Source organism: Coregonus lavaretus, assembly GCF_964263955.1.
Source record: "Coregonus lavaretus genome assembly, chromosome: 13".
Lineage (NCBI taxonomy): Eukaryota > Metazoa > Chordata > Actinopteri > Salmoniformes > Salmonidae > Coregonus > Coregonus lavaretus.
This window is the reverse complement of record NC_140000.1, coordinates 7,568,284-7,591,966: the sequence shown is the minus strand read 5'-3', so window position 1 is coordinate 7,591,966 and position 23,683 is coordinate 7,568,284. Positions and strand designations below refer to the sequence as shown.

At 42.8% G+C, this 23,683-nt stretch overlaps 3 protein-coding genes and 1 pseudogene across 4 annotated transcripts; all 4 read left to right on the top strand.

Moving 5' to 3' along the window:
* Positions 1-2,517: 2,517 nt before the first annotated feature.
* Positions 2,518-4,768, top strand: LOC311139329 (H-2 class II histocompatibility antigen, A-K alpha chain-like; annotated as a pseudogene). Its single transcript has 3 exons — positions 2,518-2,524; positions 4,148-4,430; positions 4,585-4,768. The product of its transcript is annotated as an H-2 class II histocompatibility antigen, A-K alpha chain-like (transcript).
* A 2,793-nt stretch (positions 4,769-7,561) lies between these two features.
* LOC311139328 (HLA class II histocompatibility antigen, DP alpha 1 chain-like) lies at positions 7,562-8,333 on the top strand (the record flags this gene model as incomplete). Its single annotated transcript, XM_084174205.1, has 3 exons — positions 7,562-7,616; positions 7,957-8,067; positions 8,203-8,333. The coding sequence occupies 3 exons, from the start codon at positions 7,562-7,564 to the stop codon at positions 8,331-8,333; spliced, it is 297 nt and encodes a 98-aa protein (XP_084030331.1).
* A 3,358-nt stretch (positions 8,334-11,691) lies between these two features.
* On the top strand, positions 11,692-15,377 carry LOC311139327 (rano class II histocompatibility antigen, A beta chain-like; the record flags this gene model as incomplete). The annotated part of the gene is made up of 3 exons (XM_084174204.1): positions 11,692-11,769; positions 12,289-12,570; positions 15,199-15,377. Exons 1-3 carry the CDS (start codon positions 11,709-11,711, stop codon positions 15,375-15,377), a joined length of 522 nt encoding a protein of 173 aa, XP_084030330.1. The 5' UTR covers positions 11,692-11,708.
* A 2,572-nt stretch (positions 15,378-17,949) lies between these two features.
* On the top strand, positions 17,950-20,634 carry LOC311139465 (H-2 class II histocompatibility antigen, A-U alpha chain-like). Its single transcript, XM_084174345.1, has 4 exons — positions 17,950-18,084; positions 18,310-18,570; positions 18,858-19,139; positions 19,486-20,634. Exons 1-4 carry the CDS (start codon positions 18,027-18,029, stop codon positions 19,614-19,616), a joined length of 732 nt encoding a protein of 243 aa, XP_084030471.1. The 5' UTR covers positions 17,950-18,026; the 3' UTR covers positions 19,617-20,634.
* The last annotated feature ends 3,049 nt before the right edge of the window (positions 20,635-23,683 follow it).

Genomic DNA, 23,683 nt, shown 5'->3' with positions numbered 1-23,683 from the left:
ACATTGTAAAGGGCTGACATGGGGTAATGTGGATAATGTAGGTAATGTGGGTAATGGAGTAATGTGGACAATGGGGTAATATAGGTAATGGGAGTAATTAGGGTAATTTGGGTAATGGGTAATGTGGGTAATGTAGTAAATTGTAAAAACTCCTTGTTTCACTGTACTGACATCATGGAAAACATTCACAATTACAGAGGTGTAACAATGAATGCTTGTCAGATATGTACTAGATTCCACTAAAATCACTAACTCTGCATAGCTTATGTTTTCAGCTGCATCAATTTTTAGCAACCCAAAAAATAATCACTGAAGTTGAAATGTAGGTTTTAATGACCTACCCATTAATGTGCACTGTACAAAACATATTTTCACTCAATGTTTTTGCTAGCACTTACCCCAAAACAAAGTGTCTGGGTTAACTTGACACTTGTGTATAGTGTAGGGGCAGAGGGAATACTTATACAGGTAGTGATGAGGGGATATGAACCAGGTATGTGGAAAAACAAGACAAAACAAATGGAATGATGAGATGAGGAGCGGCAGTGGCTAGTAGGCCGGTGACGACGAGCGCCGAAGCCTGCTCGAACAAGGAGAGAAGGCACCTTCGGAGGAAGCTGTGACACCCCCATATGACATGTCTTGAAATATGCAGACAGGTGGATTAAAAGTAAATTTACATTTTGATTCTGACAGCCAACTTTCTAGCTCCACCCATAACTTTTTGACTTGATATCATTCCCAGAAAGCATGGATTATTGCGTCATTATTATATTTACACTTAAGACATGACTCTGCCGTTGTGCTGTATAATTTCTGAATTTTGTCACTATACATTTGTTCTATACATTCGTTTATACTGGACTAAGAGTACATTTTCGTTAACTGTAATTTCATTAGTTATGCTCCAACTTTCCCTCCATCTTGTGCTAACATCAGTTATTTTTATGTCTTGCTTACAATAGTTTATATTTTTTCTAAGAGATTGTCAGTTGGGTATGCTCTCTGCAAGGTTTTGTATATGTAATTTATCATATGAACATCCTTTTCTGACTCAAATAAAATTCCCTCAAGTTTTCACATTTTAAATGATAGAGAATACCTTTTGTTAAAGTACTAACAACCTTGGTGAAAATATTTCTCACCTCTCTTTGCTCTTGAGAAAAATAAAACAATATGTCAACTTATTATTAGCACTGCTTCACAGTGCGGCTTGGCGGGTCGTGTTTCAACCTTTGCCTCTCCCGAGTCCGCACGGGAGTTGAAGCGATGGGACAAGACTGTAACTACCAATTGGATATCTCGAAATTGGGGAGAAAAAGCATTACGAAAAATACATATATCACTGCTTCAGTGTCTCCTTGTATGTTCACCACTCAACTGTAAATGAAGAAATGTTAGTTCAGAGGCCTGGGGGGTTGGTTTAGTCTAGTCGACAACCTTGTTAACAAAAACCCTTTAATCAAAGCAATGAGACAAAAAAAACGATACAGTAGAAAAAAAGAGTAACCATAGGTATGCTCTGAACATACAGTACCTACGTGTGTGATTGAATTACACATTTAATAGGTATGTCAGATTTAAAGTATGGAAGTGAATTCATCATCTTTACTTGACTTTTAAATATAGTAATTTATAGAAGAACAAACAAAGAATGTGTGAAAAAGTAAAGATGATCCTTGCTGAAGATATCATATAGAGGTATGATGAGATAAACTATGCAAAATGGTTCAGTGAACATTACAGTTTATGACTCAGTTGCACTGGCTTCCATTGATGAGGAGGAATGTTCCGGTAGCCACCCCCAGCAGCCCCAGAGTCAGGCCCACTCCAGAGAATACAGCAGGACCAGCACTGGACCCACTCAGCTCAAGCTCTGGAGGATAGGAGTAGGACACATTTCATCCATGTTGTGTTTCACATTCTCAAATACTTCAGTATATAATTTATTTATAAATTAAAGGAAATCTGATCCTCTAAATCACTCCCTCAGTCACCTTCAGGTCGTTCCTGGTCCATCTGACTATGACAGGTGGGGTTAGAAATGATTCAAAAAGCAGATGAGGGAGCTGCTCCTTCCCAGATCCACCTCATCCTCTGGGTACAGAACAACCTCAGGGGGCTCTGGGGGGAAGAGGGGGAAAAACAAAGTAGTAAGTCTCTTGGCTTTCACAATGTTATGTGTGTAGGTGTGTTCTGTTTTTGATAGATGGCATAGATTGCTGTGTGACATGCAATTACAAGAGAACTTTAACTGATTGTAAAATGTTTTTGGGCCATTATGTTGAATAATCTCTATGAGACAAGGGTTTGGAATCCATTCGATTTGTCTGATAACCTTGACTACTTTTAGACTGTGGTGGGTTTTTCTCAGCCGTTATGTTGGTGTCCAGCTTGGTTTTGCACATCTTCCGGTTTCTGGATGCCACTCCATAACAATGGGGACAAGAAAGTGAACCTGCAAACTTCTTTTTGGTCAAAGTTTCTCAGATACAGGTTAGGTCATGGCTAAAGACCATGTGTGGTACAATCTTCCTGCCTTACCTTGTGTGTCTGTGGGATTTACGCTAAAAAGTAATGATGTCAATGCAGGGTATTCCACCATGGTGAGATCACGTCACAGACAGATACACTTGTTTTCAGGAGCAGTCACTGTGGTGGGCCAGAAACCAAACTCGCCTCCTTTGTGCACCGGAAACACAACTTGCTCACCTCTATGTGTATCAATGGAAGTGTCCAACCAAAGTCAAACTGGCTTGTAGGTTGGTATACAGTTCTACCAGTCAGACTAGGTGACATATTTGTCCATGATTGAAACAGATAACTCAGTGAGAAATGCAGTTCCCTGTCACAACTGGCAGCACTACCGTAGCTTGCCTAATTCATCAGACTGTGATACCTTGGTTATACAGTCTGAAACAAAGCACTGCAAAAAAAATATTGAATGTTTCCTCTCACGACCCCTACAAGCAAGAACATTCAATGAAATCCAATTTGAACTCACTCTACCGGTTGTCTGTGCGGTTGGTCCTTTTGTCTCTTGAAAGTTGAGAAAAAATATCCCAAGTAAAGTATTATCAAACAGACTTTTCAAAATGTGATTTCTATCACCTGGAAAAACCATGTAAACACCTGCAAGACTTCAGTTAGAATGCGAGCATCGTTTGCATGTACTTATGTCTTTGTGTGCGTGTCTCAGGTGATGAACAAACAAATCTGAATGGTGGCGTTGTTTAGGACTCAGGTGCATGTACATGCTGTCAAGTCTAAACTAGGGTACGGCCCAGTTAACTCTGTGAGGTTCACCTAGTTATCCGATAATTCTTATTGCAAAATGAATAATTGTATAGCTGCTGAATAGAAGAGAGCTTACATACTCGCATCCATTGACTTGGAGCAGGTGAATTGTTTCTGGAAGGGCCACCATGTCTTTTCTACCTAGCTACTCTGCTGTCACAACAGATGTAATATTTCTTATTGGTTCTTGATAAGAACCAGTGAAGTACAGCACTGGTTCATCCTTTTTAGAGCTTCCCCTTGTTGTGGAAAATAACCACCATACTTTATTACAAATACAGTCTTACAGAGTTTTTGTTGCATCAAGAAATGACTTTATTAAAGTTTTCAACAAAGCCGATACCCGTCTGCAGAGGGTAGCTTAGTGGGTAAGAGCGTTGTGCCAGTAACCGAAAGGTCGCTGGTTCTAATCCCCGAGCCGACTAGGTGAAAAATCTGTCGATGTGCCCTTAAGCAAGGCACTTCACCTTAATTAATTCTGTAAGTCGCTCTGGATAAGAGTGTCTGCTAAATGACGTGAGTGAGTGAGGATGGGGAAAAAGTGCAGTACCCAGCATACCACAAGTCAAAGGTAAGTCAGATTCTTTGTTAGATTAAGCATAAGCCAGTAAAAAACTATGCGTAGATGTATTTTATTCTATACTTCTTACCTGGAAGAGTGTGTTAGTCTGAGGTTGGAGTTGCATGACACCTGTAAAAGCAGTTCCCTCTAGAGTGGGTGATGAGCCTTTTAGTGTAGTGGACAGACAGTGGAATACTGAATATCAGACCACATCCTGAATGGGTTTGGTCCATCTTACTGTCACTGGTGGAGTCTCTTTCTATTTTCTGGTTTCTATTTGCCCCCAAGATGCCCCTGAGAGCATCATCTACCCCAGGGATGAGGAGGAGTTGGGGGTGGAGAACACGCTCATCTGCTTTCTGAATCATTTCTACCCCCCCCCCCATCAAAGTCAATTGGACCAAGAATGGCCTGGAGGTGACTGAAAGAGCGTCTCTCAGTCGGTACTATCCTAAAAAAGATGGAACGTTCCACCAGTTCTCCACCCTGAGTTTCACCCCACAGGAGGGGGACGTCTACGCCTGCACTGTGGAGCACACGGCCCTGAAGGACCCCAAAACCAGGTTCTGGGGTGAGGGGAAATTCTGAATAGTATACTTTAGATATTTCAGTAATATGTCTACTACAGTGTGTGATTACTGAATGTTCTGTCTCTGTCTAATCGCTCATGGTGTGTCTTACTGGTTAACCCTAACTGATGGCACTTCTGTCCTTCTGTCCCAAAGAGCCTGAGGTCAGTGAGGTGAGTGGGTCCAGTGCTGGTCCTGCTGTATTCTGTGGAGTGGGTCTGACTCTGGGGCTGCTGGGGGTGGCTACCGGAACATTCCTCATCATCAAAGGAAACCAGTGCAATTGAGAACCAGAGATACAGAATAGAGGTGAAAGTGACATGGTAAAGGGCTGACATGGGGGTAATGTGGGTAGTGTGGGTAATGGGTAATGGGTAATGGGGGTAATGTGGGTAATATGGGTAATGGGGGTAATGTGTAGTCCAGGGTTGTCAGCACTACCACTCGATCAGGCACCAGCGCAACATTTTATTTTTGGTTGTTTGTTTGATATTCCCACAAAATTCAGTGGGGTAGGCCAGAGTGGGGCTTAAACCCAGATCCAGTGACTGTCAGGCCAAAATTGTATCCTCTTGATGGGGTTGCCTGGTGTTGAGTTAAGTTCGCTACAAAATGTTTTATTGTAAAGTGTATTAGAAAATGTGAATACTCTTTACATAAAGTTTGGGTAACGCTGTACAGTGTCATTATTATTATAACAGGGTATTTACATCTGTAAATTGTATTGTAATAAATGGTAATAACTCCTTGTTTCACTGTACTGACATCATGGAAAACATTCACAATTACAGAGGTGTAACGATGAATGCTTGTTACAAATGTGCTAGTTTCCACTAAACTGTCGAACTTTACATTGCTTTTTCTTGTCAGCTGCATCTATTAAAGGCAATATGTTGTAGTGACACAGTAAACAGCTGCAAAATAACATGTACCTACCTTCTGGAAACATATGACGCTGTTCCTCAGCTGCACAAGAGTGGTTGGAGTTTTAAACTTGCTGCCAATGTCTCTTTTAAAATCAGTTTCCTCATTCAGTTTCCTCATTACTAGCTCATGATAGACCTGTTTTAACTCTGAGATGTAAACATGTCTGTGCTGAATTTCTCCTCCATACACCTGGTGCTCCTGCAGTGAATTCAGTGGGTTAGCCCAGAGTGGGGCCAAACCCAGGTCCAGCGACCATCAGCCCAACACTTTAGATTCTTAAGGTTGTTCAGTGTTGAGTTAATGTCGCTACAATATTTAATATTGTAAAGTTAATAAAAAATGGGAATGCACTTTAAATAAAGTTTGGGTAATGCTGTACACTGTGCTTATTATTATTACAGGGTATTTACAATATGTAAAAAGTATTGTAATAAATTGTAATAACTCCCCCGTGCTGAATTTCACTGTTAGCATTATAACAACCACAAATGTTGCTCTCTCGCTCAGCAGGGCTGATGCTGGTACCAACAAGTTATGATATGAGTCCCTGTAGTGGTTCAATTATATTACATTTGGAGTTAAAAGCTCGACAAAAACTGGCCAATATCAAATCCCTGATGGCAGCTGATATTGGAGTTTGCTTGTAGCAGCTGTTTAGAATAAAGAAGACTCAGTTTAGCAACATTATTTTGGTGTGGTAGGTATGTCTTATGTCATAAGAATAGCCTATCTAATATACACTGAGTGTACAAAACATTAGGAACACCTTCTTAATATTCAGTTGCACCCCCTTTTGCCTTAGTTCGTCGGGGCATGGACTCTGCAAGGTGTTGAAAGCGTTCCACAGGGATGCTGGCCCATGTTGACTCCAATGCTTCCCACAGTTGTGTCAAGTTGGCTGGATGTCCTTTGTGTGGTGGACCATTCTTGATACACGCGGGAAATGTTGAGCATGAAAAACCCAGCAGCGTTGCAGTTCTTGACACACAGGTGCACCTGGCACTTACTACCATACCCAGTTCAAAGACACTTACATCTTGTGTCTTGCCCATTCACCCTCTGAATGTCACAAATACACAATCCATGTCTTAATTGTTTCAAGGCTTAAAAATCCTTCTTTAACTTGGCTCCTCGCCTTCATCTTTTTTTAAATTATTTTTTTCCTTTAATTAACTAGGCAAGTCAGTTAAGAATAAATTCTTATTTACAATGACAGCCTACACCAGCCAAACCCGGGCGACGCTGGGCCAATTGTGCGCCGCCCTATGGGACTCCCAATCACGGCCGGTTGTGATTCAGCCTGGAATCGAACAAGGGGGTCTGTAGTGACGCCTCAAGCACTGAGATGCAGTGCCTTAGACCGCTGCGCCACTCGGGAGCCCATCGACACTGATCGAAGTGGATTTAACAAGTGACATCAATAAGGGATTATAGCTTTCACCTGGATTCACCTGGTCAGTCTATGTCATGGAGGGTGCGACTCTATTTATTTGTATAGCCTACAAGTCATAAACTACGCTTATTTCTACAATTGCTCTTAGGGCTCGATTCAATCTGTAACAGCAAAATTCAGTGCTAAAGCGCAATTGACATTTAAAGGCAATGTTCCCGCGTTAGGGATGACTGCATTCATGTTAAACGCTGCATATGTCGGCTCAATCGGAAATTACCTTTACATTTCAAGGGCGCTATAGCACTGAACTTTGGCAATACAGTTTGAATAGAGCCCTTCAAATCAGATTTCAAACCTAACCCTAAACTTAAAGGTCCAACAGCAGCCACTTTTAAGGACATGCCTTACTGTGATTGTTTTCATTAAAATGGTCCAAAATAAACAAAAATAGACTCTTAGAAAATAGCTATTTGGTCTATTAAATAATATACCGCCTGGTGATGTCACCAAACTTCATCCCACCAAAACAGGTATTTTCAAACAGCTCTTACTCTAAAAGGGCTTTATCATGATTTTCACAATTTCACAGTATTATTCTAAAGTCATAGTGTGGAAATATAAATATGATAGCTATCTATGGATGCTTTGAGTCAGGTGATACTGAGGTGGTGGTGGTGATGGATGGGAATGAAAGCCGGCTATGCTGATTTCAAGGAAGGAAAGGGGGTGTGGACGGTGCCTAATGTCCCACTAAGTAAAACATTCCATTCGCTGATGTCTTATGAATTTGCTAAACTGACTCTAATTTGGTGCATGGAGCGTATGAAATTTGGAAAAGGTGCAGTACCCAGCATACCACAAGTCAAAGGTAAGTCAGATTCTTTATTAGATTGTCTGCATAAGCCAGTAAAAAACTATGCATAAATGTAGATGTATTTTACTGTATACTTCTTACCTGGAAGAGTGTCTTAGTCTGAGGTTGGAGTTGCCTGACACCTGTAAAAGCAATACCCTCCAGAGTGGGCGGGGAGCCTTTTAGTCTAGTGGACAGACAATGGACCACTGAACATGAGACCAGAATGGGTTTGGTCCATCTTACTAGTGGAGTATTCTTTGGTCCATGTAACAAGTGGAGCTTGTCAACTGGACCAATAATAGGCTGGAGGTGACTGAGGGAGCATCTCTCAGTTGGTGCAATCTTACTAAAGATGGAACGTTCCACCAGTTCTCCACCCTGAGTTTCACCCCACAGAAGGGTGACTTCTACGCCTGCACTGTGGCGCACACGGCCCTGAAGGACCCCAAAACTAGGTTCTGGGGTGTGGGGAAATTCTGAATAGTATACTTTAGATAATTCAGTAATATGTCTACAACAGTGTGTGATTACTGGATGTTCTCTCTGACTAATCTCTCATGGTGTGTTTTACTGGCACCTCTTTCCTCCTGTCCCCAAGAGCCTGAGGTCAGTGAGGTAAGTGTATCCAGTGCTGATCCTGCTGTATTCTTTGGAGTGGGCCTGGCTCTGGGACTGCTGGGGGTGGCTACCGGAACATTCCTCATCATCAAAGGAAACCAGTGCAATTGAGAACCAGAGATACAGAATAGAGGTGAAAGTGACATTGTAAAGGGCTGAAATGGGGTAATGTGGATAATGTAGGTAATGTGGACAATAGGGTAATGTGGATAATGTGAAAAATGGGGTAATATAGGTAATGGGAGTAATGGGGGTAATTTGGGTAATGGGTAATGTGGGTAATGCAGTAAATTGTAATAACTCCTTGTTTCACTGTACTGACATCATGGAAAACATTCACAATTACAGAGGTGTAACAATTAATTATTGTCAGATATGTGCTAGTTTCCACTAAAATCACTAAGTTTACACATCTTTTGTTTTCAGCTGCATCAATTTTTAGCAAAAATAAATAAATCACTAAAGTTGGTTTTAATTACCTACCCATTAATGTGCACTGTACAAAACATATTTTCACTCAATGATTTTGCTAGCACTTACCCCAAAACAAAGTGTCTGGGTTGACTTGACACTTGTGTAGAATTAACCAAAACAGAACAGATGCTTCAACCTCACTGACTGGTCTACCATTGGGGTTTCATCCCAGATAAAGAACAAACACACATTTACAACCTCCCGAGTGGCGCAGTGGTCTAAGGCACTGCATTGCAGTGCTAGCTGTGCCACTAGAGATCCTAGTTCGAGTCCAGGCTCTGTCATAGCTGGCCGTGACCGGGAGACCCATGGGATGGTGCACAATTGGTCCAGGGTAGGGGAGGGAATGGCCGGCAGGGATGAAGCTCAGTTGGTAGAGCATGACGTTTGCAGCGCCAGGGTTGTGGGTTCAATTTCCCACGGGGGGCCAGTATGATTTTTTAAAATATATATATATCATGTATGCACTCACTAACTGTAAGTCGTTCTGGATAAGAGCGTCTGCTAAATGACTAAAATGTAAATGTACAAAGCAGTGCAATGTTTGCCTAAGTACAATGTAATTTATAGGTGTTACACAGTTTTTCTCTAGTTAAAGTAAAGTGTGAGTTATGGGGTACCATAAAAAAAGGACACAATATTTTTAAATGATGCCCAACCAGTCAATTAAAAAACAAGTCAGTATGTTGCAGTCACACAGTAAACAGTTAGAAAATAAAATGTACCTACAGTGAGGGAAAAAAGTATTTGATCCCCTGCTGATTTTGTACGTTTGCCCACTGACAAATAAATGATCAGTCTATAATTTTAATGGTAGGTTTATTTCAACAGTGAGAGACAGAATAACAACAAAAAAATCCAGAAAAAAGCATGTCAAAAATGTTATAAATTGATTTGCATTTTAATGAGGGAAATAAGTATTTGAGCCCCTCTCAATCAGAAAGATTTCTGGCTCCCAGGTGTCTTTTATACAGGTAACGAGCTGAGATTAGGAGCACACTCTTAAAGGGAGTGCTCCTAATCTCAGTTTGTTACCTGTATAAAAGACACCTGTCCACAGAAGCAATCAATCAATCAGATTCCAAACTCTCCACCATGGCCAAGACCAAAGAGCTCTCCAAGGATGTCAGTGACAAGATTGTAGACCTACACAAGGCTTGAATGGGCTACAAGACCATCGCCAAGCAGCTTGGTGAGAAGGTGACAATAGTTGGTGCGATTATTTGCAAATGGAAGAAACACAAAATAACTGTCAATCTCCCTCGGCCTGGGGCTCCATGCAAGATCTCACCTTGTGGAGTTGCAATGATCATGCCCAGAACTACACGGGAGGATCTTGTCAATGATCTCAAGGCAGCTGGGTCCATAGTCACCAAGAAAACAATTGGTAACACACTACGCCGTGAAGGACTGAAATCCTGCAGCGCCCGCAAGGTCCCCCTGCTCAAGAAAGCACATATACAGGAACGTCTGACGTTTGCCAATGAACATCTGAATGATTCAGAGGAGAACTGGGTGAAAGTGTTGTGGTCAGATGAGACCAAAATGGAGCTCTTTGGCATCAACTCAACTCGCCGTGTTTGGAGGAGGAGGAATGCTGCCTATGACCCCAAGAACACCATCCTCACTGTCAAACATGGAGGTGGAAAGATTATGCTTTGGGGTTGTTTTTCTGCTAAGGGGACAGGACAACTTCACTGCATCAAAGGGACGATGGACGGGGCCATGTACCGTCAAATCTTGGGTGAGAACCTCCTTCCCTCAGCCAGGTCATTGAAAATGGGTCGTGGATGCGTATTCCAGCATGACAATGACCCAAAACACACGGCCAAGGCAACAAAGGAGTGGCTCAAGAATAAGCACATTAAGGTCCTGGAGTGGCCTAGCCAGTCTCCAGACCTTAATCCCATAGAAAATCTGTGGAGGGAGCTGAAGGTTCGAGTTGCCAAACGTCAGCCTCGAAACCTTAATGACTTGGAGAAGATCTGCAAAGAGGAGTGGAACAAAATCCCTCCTGAGATGTGTGCAAACCTGGTGGCCAACAACAAGAAACGTCTGACCTCTGTGAATGCCAACAAGGGTTTTGCCACCAAGTACTAAGTCATGTTTTGCAGAGGGGTCAAATACTTATTTCCCTCATTAAAATGCAAATCAATTTATAAGATTTTTGACATGCATGTTTCTGGATTTCTTTGTTGTTACTCTGTCTCTCACTGTTCAAATAAACCTACCATTAAAATTATAGACTGATCATGTCTTTGTCAGTGGGCAAACGTACAAAATCAGCAGGGGATCAACTTTTTTCCCTCACTGTACCTGCTGGAAACATATGATGCTGTTCATCACCTGCACTGGAGTGGTTGGTGTTTTAACTTGCTGCCAATGTTTCTGTGTTTTTTAATAATCTGTTTCCTCATTCAGTTTCCTCATTATTAGCTCGTGATAGAACTGTTTTAACTCTGGGACGTAAACATGTCTGTGCTGAATTTCTCCTCCATACACCTGGTGCTCCTCTTCTCTCTGTCTGAAGTGGGTGAGTATAGACATTTAAGATAGATTTCTTTGCTTATTATTTATTACAGGTAGTGTGTGCAAATCCAAGTTATATTGGAGTGCTAACACAAGCAGGAGTACAGTACATGTAACATTTAAGGCAATATCAATCCTGCATAATCAGAACTCTGATTAAGATATTGTAAAATAAGAAAAATACAGTATGTCTCACCATAAAAGAGAAAAATCTGAATATCATTTTGTTTTCAATGACTTTCTCTTCTTTACTCTCTTTTCAAAGTGTATTCATCAGATGGAGATTTCACACACTATAATGCTAGGTGTGAGTTCAGAGAAGTACATGATATTGAGTATATTGAAGAGTTTCATTTCAACAAGGTGATGATGGCATGGTACAACAGCACCATGGATAAATGGACAGGATACACACCCCATGGACTGGATCTTGCGAACATTTTTAATGGAGATCTTTATGACCATCTTGCAAGAAGAGCAGCAATGGATATTTTGTGTGTGGCCAATGCTGATTTACTCTATGGCTACCTACATAATTATACATGTAATTACAAATCCCTGATACAATCTAGAAAAGGAGATTGACTTGTAGAGGAAATCCCTCATTTGACTATTTATTATACACTTCATAACATGTCAAATAATAATTAAGTGATAATTCTATCATATTTGTGTTGGTTAAAAGATCAAATCTACATACTTTAAAATGGGAATTATTTTTAAACAAAGTAATATAATTTAGGAAGTGTATATTCAGCCGACAGACCAAATACATAAGGTTAGACACATAGGGATAGAAATGAGTTAAGGTTACTATTTATGTTGGTTTTAGGGACGAGGGTTAGGTTAAGAGGTTGGGTTAGGGTTATGGAAAGGCTTAGATTAGCATTGGGTTAGCGTACCGCCCACCGCCCACCGCCATTCAAAATCTGACCAGTGAATATACAATACCTGTAATTTACTATTCTTAATTCCTTTGTCTATTTGATTATGGTTATGATGTTTAGATTTATCAATTGAATTCCTCCTTATTGCATCACTCATTCATTGCCCTCTTCTGCAGTTGAGCCCTACGTCAGGCTGAGGTCAGTGGAGCCGTTCAATACCAGACACTCTAGCATGCTTGTGTGCAGTGCCTACGACTTCTACCCCAAACCCATCAGAGTGACGTGGCTGAAGAACGGACAGGAAGTGACCTCAGATGTGACCTCCACAGAGGAGCTGGCCAATGGGGACTGGACCTACCAGATCCACTCGCACCTGGAGTACACGCCCACACCTGGAGAGAAAATCACCTGTATGGTGGAGCACTTCAGCCTCACTGAGCCCAAGCTGTATGACTGGGGTAAGACTGTGTGTGAGTGGGCTAAGGGTGTGTGAGTGGGCTAAGGGTGTGTGAGTGGGCTAAGGGTGTGTGAGTGGGCTAAGGGTGTGTGAGTGGGCTAAGGGTGTGTGAGTGGGCTAAGGGTGTGTGAGTGGGCTAAGGGTGTGTGAGTGGGCTAAGGGTGTGTGAGTGGGATAAGGGTGTGTGAGTGGGCTAAGGGTGTGTGAGTGGCCTAAGGGTGTGTGAGTGGGCTAAGGGTGTGTGAGTGGGCTAAGGGTGTGTGAGTGGGCTAAGGGTGTGTGAGTGGGCTAAGGGTGTGTGAGTGGGATAAGGGTGTGTGAGTGGGCTAAGGGTGTGTGAGTGGGCTAATGGTGTGTGAGTGGGCTAAGGGTGTGTGAGTGGGCTAAGGTTGTGTGAGTGGGATAAGGGTGTGTGAGTGGGCTAAGGGTGTGTGAGTGGCCTAAGGGTGTGTGAGTGGGCTAAGGGTGTGTGAGTGGGATAAGGGTGTGTGCGTGGGCTAAGGGTGTGTGAGTGGGCTAAGGGTGTGTGAGTGGGCTAAGGGTGTGTGAGTGGGCTAAGGGTGTGTGAGTGGGCTAAGGGTGTGTGAGTGGGCTAAGGGTGTGTGAGTGGGCTAAGGTTGTGTGAGTGGGATAAGGGTGTGTGAGTGGGATAAGGGTGTGTGAGTGACCTAAGGGTGTGTGAGTGGGCTAAGGGTGTGTGAGTGGGATAAGGGTGTGTGCGTGGGCTAAGGGTGTGTGAGTGGGCTAAGGGTGTGTGAGTGGGCTAAGGGTGTGTGAGTGGGCTAATGGTGTGTGAGTGGGCTAAGGGTGTGTGAGTGGGATAAGGGTGTGTGAGTGGGCTAAGGGTGTGTGAGTGGGCTAATGGTGTGTGAGTGGGCTAAGGGTGTGTGAGTGGGCTAAGGTTGTGTGAGTGGGATAAGGGTGTGTGAGTGGGCTAAGGGTGTGTGAGTGGCCTAAGGGTGTGTGAGTGGGCTAAGGGTGTGTGAGTGGGATAAGGGTGTGTGCGTGGGCTAAGGGTGTGTGAGTGGGCTAAGGGTGTGTGAGTGGGCTAAGGGTGTGTGAGTGGGCTAAGGGTGTGTGAGTGGGCTAAGGGTGTGTGAGTGGGCTAAGGGTGTGTGAGTGGGCTAAGGTTGTGTGAGTGGGATAAGGGTGTGTGAGTGGGATAAGGGTGTGTGAGTGGCCTAAGGGTGTGTGAGTGGGCTAAGGGTGTGTGAGTGGGATAAGGGTGTGTGCGTGGGCTAAGGGTGTGTGAGTGGGCTAAGGGTGTGTGAGTGGGCTAAGGGTGTGTGAGTGGGCTAAGGGTGTGTGAGTGGGCTAAGGGTGTGTGAGTGGGATAAGGGTGTGTGAGTGGGCTAAGGGTGTGTGAGTGGGCTAAGGGTGTGTGAGTGGGCTAAGGGTGTGTGAGTGGGCTAAGGGTGTGTGAGTGGGCTAAGGGTGTGTGAGTGTGGGAAGAGACTGTGGATGGGGGATGATACTGTGAGTGTGGGAAGAGACTTTGTGTGGGGGATGATACTGTGGGTGGGGGAAGATACTTTGTGTGGGGGATGATACTGTGGGTGGGGGAAGAGACTTTGTGTGGGGGATGATACTGTGGGTGGGGGAAGAGACTTTGTGTGGGGGATGAAACTGTGGGTGGGGGAAGAGACTTTGTGTGGGGGATGATACTGTGGGTGGGGGAAGAGACTTTGTGTGGGGGATGATACTGTGGGTGGGGGAAGAGACTTTGTGTGGGGGATGATACTGTGGGTGGGGGAAGAGACTGTGTGTGGGGGAAGAGACTTTGTGTGGGGGAAGAGACTGTGGGTGGGGGAAGAGACTTTGTGTGGGGGATGATACTGTGGGTGGGGGAAGAGACTGTGGGTGGGGGAAGAGACTGTGGGTGGGGGAAGAGACTGTGGGTGGGGGAAGAGACTGTGGGTGGGGGAAGAGACTGTGGGTGGGGGAAGAGACTGTGGGTGGGGGAAGAGACTGTGGGTGGGGGAAGAGACTGTGGGTGGGGGAAGAGACTGGGTGGGGGAAGAGACTGTGGGTGGGGGAAGAGACTGTGGGTGGGGGAAGAGACTGTGGGTGGGGGAAGAGACTGTGGGTGGGGGAAGAGACTGTGGGTGGGGGAAGAGACTGTGGGTGGGGGAAGAGACTGTGGGTGGGGGAAGATACTGGGTGGGGGAAGAGACTGTGGGTGGGGGAAGAGACTGTGGGTGGGGGAAGAGACTGTGGGTGGGGGAAGAGACTGTGGGTGGGGGAAGAGACTGTGGGTGGGGGAAGAGACTGTGGGTGGGGGAAGAGACTGTGGGTGGGGGAAGAGACTGTGGGTGGGGGAAGAGACTGTGGGTGGGGAGAGGTGCAAGCTGTTGTGAGGCCTTGGCTTCCTTTTAAGCCCTCAGCCAACTAGGGGTTTGTTCACCGTCAATCTGCCACAATATTTATATTCGGTTCAAGGATTATGTAAATCCAATTTAAAGTTAGTTATGACTGTTGTATGTTGATTCAAACTAAGGGGGATGGATGAAGATGAAAAGGAATGAATCCCATTCTATTAGAATAATGATTCATGAATCAAGAGGGTTGTTGTAAGAGTGTGTGAATCAAGTAACAGTGGTTACAGGGTTTTATGCCTGTGTAATTACAGACCCCTCCATCCCCGAGTCTGAGAGGAATAAGATGGTGATCGGGGCCTGTGGGCTGCTGCTGGGGGTGGTCTTTATAGCAGCTGGACTGATCTACTACAGGAAGAAATCTACTGGTGAGGAGACACAGGCCTCAGCACATCTATTTTCTAGAAGTCTAGGTCAAACCATCCTGAGATAGACATCAGACACTCATTAAATCCACTGTTATACTGCTGATCTATACCATGCACATTGTGCATTATAATATGAAATGTTACATTATTAAGTCACTGTCCGCATTATAACAGCAACAAATGTTGGTTTCTCTCTCAACAGGGCTGATTGTGGTGCCAACAAGTTATGATAGGGGTCAGTCTAGTGGTTAAAACATTTTACGTTTGGAGTTCAAAGCTCAACAAGAGTTTGCAATCTGATGTCTAAGGGTCATTATATTAAATGGGAACACATTTATTTAAACTACAGTATATTGATCTCTTTTATGAATTGTATGTATTTTCCCTCCATCTTGTGCTAACATCAGTTATTTCCAAGTCTTGCAAATCATAGTGTATATTTTTTTTCTAACAGATTGTCAGTTGGGTATGCTCTCTGCAAGGTTTTGTATATCTTACTTATCATATGAACATAACTTTATGTATCAAATAAAATTCCCTCAAGTTTTCACATTTTAAATGATAGAGAATACCTTTTGTTAAAGTACTAACAACCTTGGTGAAAATGTTTCTCACCTCTCTTTGCTCTTGAGAAGAATAAAAAAATATGTCAACTTATTATCATCACTGCTTCAGCCTCTCCTTGTATGTTCACCACTCAACTGTAAATGAAGAAATGTTAGTTCAGAGGCCTGGCGGTTTGGTTTAGTCTAGTCGACAACCTTGTTAACAAAAACCCTTTAATCAAAGCAATGAGACAAAAAAAACGATACAGTAGAAAAAAAGAGTAACCATAGGTATGCTCTGAACATACCTACGTGTGTGATTGAATTACACATTTAAGAGGTATGTCAGATATAAAGTATGGAAGTGAATTCATCATCTTTACTTGACTTTTAAATATAGTAATTTATAGAAGAACAAACAAAGAATGTGTGAAAAAGTTAAGATGATCCTTGCTGAAGATATCATATAGAGGTATGATGAGATAAACTATGCAAAATTGTTCAGTGAACATTACAGTATATGACTCAGTTGCACTGGCTTCCATTGATGAGGAGGAATGTTCCGGTAGACACCCCCAGCAGCCCCAGAGTCAGGCCCACTCCAGAGAATACAGCAGGACCAGCACTGGACCCACTCAGGTTCTGGAGGATAGGAGTAGGACATATTTCATCCATGTTGTGTTTCACATTCTCAAATACTTCAGTATATAATTTATTTATAAATTAAAGGAAATCTGATCCTCTAAATATAACATCCAATCTGCCCATGATTAATAGAACTTGCTCCCCCGCATCGCTCACCCCAGAACCTGTTGGGAGTGTATCGTCCCACGGTCCCTCCCTCAGTCACCTCCAGGTCGTTCCTGGTCCATCTGACTATGACAGGTGGGGTTAGAAATGATTCAAAAAGCAGATGAGGGAGCTGCTCCTTCCCAGATCCACCTCATCCTCTGGGTACAGAACAACCTCAGGGGGCTCTGGGGGGAAGAGGGGGAAAACAATGTAGTAAGTCTCTTGGCTTTCACAGTGTTATGTGTGTAGGTTTGTTCTGTTTTTGATAGATGGCATAGATTGCTGTATGACATGCAATTACAAGAGAACTTTAACTGATTGTAATTGATACGCTAAAAAGTATTGATGTCAATACAAGGTATTCCACCATGGTGAGATCACGTCACAGACAGATACACTTGTTTTCAGGAGCTGTCACTGTGGTGGGCCTGAAACCAACCTCACCTCCTTTGTGCACCGGCAACACAACTTGCTCACCTCTATGTGTATCAATGGAAGTGTCCAACCAAAGTAAAACTGGCTTGTAGGTTGGTATAGAGTTCTACCAGTCAGACTAGGTGACATATTTGTCCATGATTGAAACAGATAACTCAGTGAGAAATGCAGTTCCCTGTCACAACTGGCAGCACTACCGTAGCTTGCCTAATTCATCAGACTGTGATACCTTGGTTATTCAGTCTGAAACAAAGCACTGCAAAAAAAATATTGAATGTTTCCTCTCACGACCCCTACAAGCAAGAACATTCAATGAAATCCAATTTGAACTCACTCTACTGGTTGTCTGTACGGTTGGTCCTTTTGTCTCTTGAAAGTTGAGAAAAAATATCCCAAGTAAAGTATTATCAAACAGACTTTTCAAAATGTGATTTCTATCACCTGGAAAAAAAACATGTAAACACCTGCAAGACTTCGGTTAGAATGTGTGCATCGTTTGCATGTGCTTATGTCTTTGTGTGCGTGTCTCAGGTGATGAACAAACAAATCTGAATGGTGGCGTTGTTTAGGACTCAGGTGCATGTACATGCTGTCAAGTCTAAACTAGGGTACGGCCCAGTTAACTCGGTGAGGTTCACCTAGTTATCAGATAGTTCTTAATGCAAAAGGAATAATTGTATGGCTGCTGAATAGAAGAGAGCTTACATACTCGCATCCATTGACTTGGAGCAGGTGAAGTGTTGCTGGAAGGGCCACCATGTCTTTTCTACCTAGCTACTCTGCTGTCAGAACAGATGTAATATTTCTTATTGGTTCTTCATAAGAACCAGTTAAGTACAGCACTGGTTCATCCTGTTTAGAGCTTCCCCTCAGTTTGAGTGAGTTCAATCCTACAGTACTCTCTCAAACACACAGATGAGTTTATGATTAGAGAGCCTGGAGATGAACTACTCTGTGATTATACTGATTCTAACTGGAACCGTTTTCACCTCGGCACAACGTAAGAGCTCTTGATCTCAGTTATCCTTTTAAATACGGTTTGATTATTAATGTCATGTGCAAGTTATCAGGTAAACTGTCAATATAACCTGGGCCTCTGCATTGCCCTACTGTACAATACCAGCCTTTTAGCTTCAGTGTGCAGTCATTTCTGTAGACCATTATTTTCCCTATGGAATACGGACCAGATGGATTCATTTGACATGTATTTATTTTCTCATTTCAGTTCAACATGAATTGATGGCTACCTATGGATGCTTTGACTCAGGTGATCTTGAGGTGGTGGTGGTGATGGATGGGGATGAAATCGGCTATGCTAATTTCAAGGAAGGAAAGGGGGTGTGGACGGTGCCTAATGTTCCACCGTCGCCAGCTATAACAAACCATTCATCGACATTTTATAAATATGCTATACTGTCTCAAATGTGGTGCAAGCAACGTATGGGATGGGGAGAACGTGCAGTACCCAGCATACCACAAGTCAAAGGTAAGTCAGATTCTTTATTAGATTGTCTGCATAAGCCAGTAAAAAACTATGCATAAATGTAGATGTATTTTACTGTATACTTCTTACCTGGAAGAGTGTCTTAGTCTGAGGTTGGAGTTGCCTGACACCTGTAAAAGCAATACCCTCCAGAGTGGGCGGGGAGCCTTTTAGTCTAGTGGACAGACAATGGAATACTGAATATCAGACCACATCCTGAATGGGTTTGGTCCATCTTACTGTCACTGGTGGAGTCTCTTTCTATTTTCTGGTTTCTATTTGCCCCCAAGATGCCCCTGAGAGCACCATCTACCCCAGGGATGAGGAGGAGTTGGGGGTGGAGAACACGCTCATCTGCTTTCTGAATTATTTCTACCCCCCGCCTGTCAAAGTCAATTGGACCAAGAATGGCCTGGAGGTGACTGAGGGAGCGTATCTCAGTCGGTACTATCCTAATAAAGATGGAACGTTCCACCAGTTCTCCACCCTGAGTTTCACCCCACAGGAGGGGGACGTCTACGCCTGCACTGTGGAGCACACGGCCCTGAAGGACCCCAAAACCAGGTTCTGGGGTGAGGGGAAATTCGTAATAGTATACTTTAGATATTTCAGTAATATGGGGCGGCAGGTAGCTTAGTGGGTAAGAGCGTTGTGCCAGTAACCGAAACGTCGCTGGTTCTAATCCCCGAGCCGACTAGGTGAAAAATCTGTCGATGTGCCCTTAAGCAAGGCACTTAACCCTAATTGCTCCTGGAAGTCGCTCTGGATAAGAGCGTCTGCTAAATGACGTAAATGTAAATGTAATGTAATGTCTACTACAGTGTGTGATTACTGAATGTTCTGTCTCTGTCTAATCGCTCATGGTGTGTCTTACTGGTTAACCCTAACTGATGGCACTTCTGTCCTTCTGTCCCCAAGAGCCTGAGGTCAGTGAGGTGAGTGGGTCCAGTGCTGGTCCTGCTGTATTCTGTGGAGTGGGTCTGACTCTGGGGCTGCTGGGGGTGGCTACCGGAACATTCCTCATCATCAAAGGAAACCAGTGCAATTGAGAACCAGAGATACAGAATAGAGGTGAAAGTGACATGGTAAAGGGCTGACATGGGGGTAATGTGGGTAATGTGGGTAATGTAGATAATGGGGTAATGTGGATAATGTGAGTAATATCGGTAATGAGGGTAATGTGTAGTCCAGGGTTGTCAGCACTATCACTCGATTAGGCACCAGCGCAACATTTTATTTTTGGTTGTTTGTTTGATATTCCCACAAAATTCAGTGGGGTAGGCCAGAGTGGGGCTTAAACCCAGATCCAGTGACTGTCAGGCCAAAATTGTATCCTCTTGATGGGGTTGCCTGGTGTTGAGTTAAGTTCGCTACAAAATGTTTTATTGTAAAGTGTATTAGAAAATGTGAATGCTCTTTACATAAAGTTTGGGTAACGCTGTACAGTGTCATTATTATTATAACAGGGTATTTACATCTGTAAATTGTATTGTAATAAATGGTAATAACTCCTTGTTTCACTGTACTGACATCATGGAAAACATTCACAATTACAGAGGTGTAACGATGAATGCTTGTTACAAATGTGCTAGTTTCCACTAAACTGTCGAACTTTACATTGCTTTTTGTTGTCAGCTGCATCCATTAAAGGCAATATGTTGTAGTGACACAGTAAACAGCTGCAAAATAACATGTACCTACCTGCTGGAAACATATGACGCTGTTCATCAGCTGCACAGGAGTGGTTGGAGTTTTAACTTGCTGCCAATGTCTCTTTTAAAATCAGTTTCCTCATTCAGTTTCCTCATTACTAGCTCATAATATATCTGTTTTAACTCTGAGATGTAAACATGTCTGTGCTGAATTTCTCCTCCATACACCTGGTGCTCCTGCAGTGAATTCAGTGGGTTAGCCCAGAGTGGGGCCAAACCCAGGTCCAGCGACCATCAGCCCAACACTTTAGATTCTCAAGGTTGTTCAGTGTTGAGTTAATGTCGCTACAATATTTAATATTATAAAGTTAATAAAAAATGGGAATGCACTTTAAATAAAGTTTGGGTAACGCTGTACAGTGTGCTTATTATTATTACAGGGTATTTACAATATGTAAAAAGTATTGTAATACATTGTAATAACTCCCCCGTGCTGAATTTCACTGTCAGCATTATAACAACCACAAATGTTGCTCTCTCGCTCAGCAGGGCTGATGCTGGTACCAGCAAGTTATGATATGGGTCCCTCTAGTGGTTCAATTATATTACATTTGGAGTTAAAAGCGTGACAAAAACTGGTCAATATCAAATCCCTGATGGCAGCTGATATTGGGAGTTTGCTTGTAGCAGCTGTTTAGGATAAAGAAGAATCAGTTTAGCAACATTATTTTGGTGTGGTAGGTATGTCTTATGACATAAGAATAGCCTATCAAATATACACTGAGTGTACAAAATATTAGGAACACCTTTTTAATGTTCAGTTGCACCCCCTTTTGCCTTAATTCGTCGGGGTATGGACTCTGCAAGGTGTCGAAAGCGTTCCACAGGGATGCTGGCCCATGTTGACTCCAATGCTTCCCACAGTTGTGTCAAGTTGGCTGAACTTTGGCAATACAGTTTGAATAGAGCCCTTGAAATCAGATTTTAAACCTAACCCTAACCTTAAAGGTCCAACTGCAGCCACTTTTAACAATGAAATGCCTTACTGTGATTGTTTTCAATTGAAATGGTCCAAAACAAACAAAAATTGATTCTTAGAAAATAGCTATTTGGTCTATTAAATAATATACCGCCTGGTGATGTCACCAAACTCCATCCCACCAAAACAGGTATTTTCAAACAGCTCTTACTCTAAAAGGGCTTTATCATGATTTTCACAATTTCACAGTATTATTCTAAAGTCATAGTGTGGAAATATAAATATGATAGCTATCTATGGATGCTTTGAGTCAGGTGATACTGAGGTGGTGGTGGTGATGGATGGGAATGAAGTCGGCTATGCTGATTTCAAGGAAGGAAAGGGGGTGTGGACGGTGCCTAATGTTCCACTAAGTAAAACATTCCATTCGCTGATGTCTTATGAATATGCTAAACTGACTCTAATTTGGTGCATGGAGCGTATGAAATTTGGAAAAGGTGCAGTACCCAGCATACCACAAGTCAAAGGTAAGTCAGATTCTTTATTGGAATGTCTGCATAAGCCAGTAAAAAACTATGCATAAATATAGTTGTATTTTACTGTATACTTCTTACCTGGAAGAGTGTCTTAGTCTGAGGTTGGAGTTGCCTGACACCTGTAAAAGCAATACCCTCCAGAGTGGGCGGGGAGCCTTTTAGTCTAGTGGACAGACAATGGAATACTGAATATCAGACCAGATCCTGAATGGGTTTGGTCCATCTTACTAGTGGAGTATTCTTTGGTCCATGTAACAAGTGGAGTCTTTTTCTATGTTCTGGTTTCTATTTGCCCCACAGAGCACCATCTACCCCAGGGATGAGGAGGAGCTGGGGGTGGAGAACACGCTCATCTACTCTGTGAATCATTTCTTTCCCCCGTCTGTCAAAGTCAACTGGACCAATAATAGCCTGGAGGTGACTGAGGGAGCATCTTTCAGTTGGTGCAATCTTATTAAAGATAGAACGTTCTACCAGTTCTCCACCCTGAGTTTCACCCCACTGGAGGGTGACTTCTACGCCTGCACTGTGGCGCACACGGCCCGAAGGACCCCAAAACTAGGTTCTGGGGTGTGGGTAAATTCTGAATAGTATACTTTAGATATTTCAGTAATATGTCTACTACAGTGTGTGATTACTGGATGTTCTCTCTGACTAATCTCTCATGGTGTGTTTTACTGGCTAACTCTAACTCTAACTGATGGCACCTCTTTCCTCCTGTCCCCAAGAGCCTGAGGTCAGTGAGGTGAGTGCGTCCAGTGCTGGTCCTGCTGTATTCTGTAGAGTGGGCCTGGCTCTGGGACTGCTGGGGGTGGCTACCGGAACATTCCTCATCATCAAAGGAAACCAGTGCAATTGAGAACCAGAGATACAGAATAGAGGCAAAAGTGACATTGTAAAGGGCTGACATGGGGTAATATGGATAATGTAGGTAATGTGGACAATTGGGTAATGGGGATAATGTGGGTAATGGGATAATGTGGACAATGGGGTAATTTGGGTAATGTGGTTAATATAGGTAATGTGGGTAATGAATTAATGTGGACAATAGGGTAATGTGGATAATGTGAAAAATGGGGTAATATAGGTAATGGGAGTAATGGGGGTAATTTGAGTAATGGGTAAGGTGGGTAATGTAGTAAATTGTAATAACTCCTTGTTTCACTGTACTGACATCATGGAAAACATTCACAATTACAGAGGTGTAACAATTAATGCTTGTCAGATATGTGCTAGTTTCCACTAAAATCACTAACTTTGCATAGATTTTGTTTTCAGCTGCATCAATTTTTAGCAACAAAAAATGTTTTCACAAAAGTTGAAAAGTAGGTTTTAATTACCTACCCATTAATGTGCACTGTACAAAACATATTTTCACTCAATGTTTTTGCTAGCACTTACCCCAAAACAAAGTGTCTGGGTTAACTTGACACTTGTGTAGAATTGACCAAAACAGAACAGATGCTTCAACCTCACTGACTGGTCTACCATTGGGGTTTCATCCCAGATAAAGAACAAACACATGTACAAAGCAGTGCAATGTTTGCCTAAGTACAATGTAATTTATAGGTGTTACACAGTTTTTCTCTAGTTAAAGTAAAGTGTGAGTTATGGGGTACCATAAAAAAAGGACACAACATTTTTAAATGATGCCCAACCAGTCAATAAAAAAACAAGTCAGTATGTTGCAGTCACACAGTAAACAGTTGCAAAATAAAATGTACCTACCTGCTGGAAACATATGATGCTGTTCATCACCTGCACTGGAGTGGTTGGAGTTTTAATCTTGCTGCCAATGTTTCTGTGTTTTTTAATAATCCGTTTCCTCATTCAGTTTCCTCATTACTAGCTCATAATATATCTGTTTTAACTCTGAGATGTAAACATGTCTGTGCTGAATTTCTCCTCCATACACCTGGTGCTCCTCTTCTCTCTGTCTGAAGTGGGTG

Bases quoted from the DNA above. Each gene is read 5' to 3' on its own strand.
- LOC311139465 (XM_084174345.1), top strand. From the start codon at position 18,027: ATGAACTACTCTGTGATTATACTGATTCTAACTGGAACCGTTTTCACC. The intron at 18,085-18,309 runs GTAAGAGCTCTT...TTCTCATTTCAG, and splicing joins CGTTTTCACCTCGGCACAAC to TTCAACATGAATTGATGGCT. The intron at 18,571-18,857 runs GTAAGTCAGATT...TTTGCCCCCAAG, and splicing joins CAGCATACCACAAGTCAAAG to ATGCCCCTGAGAGCACCATC.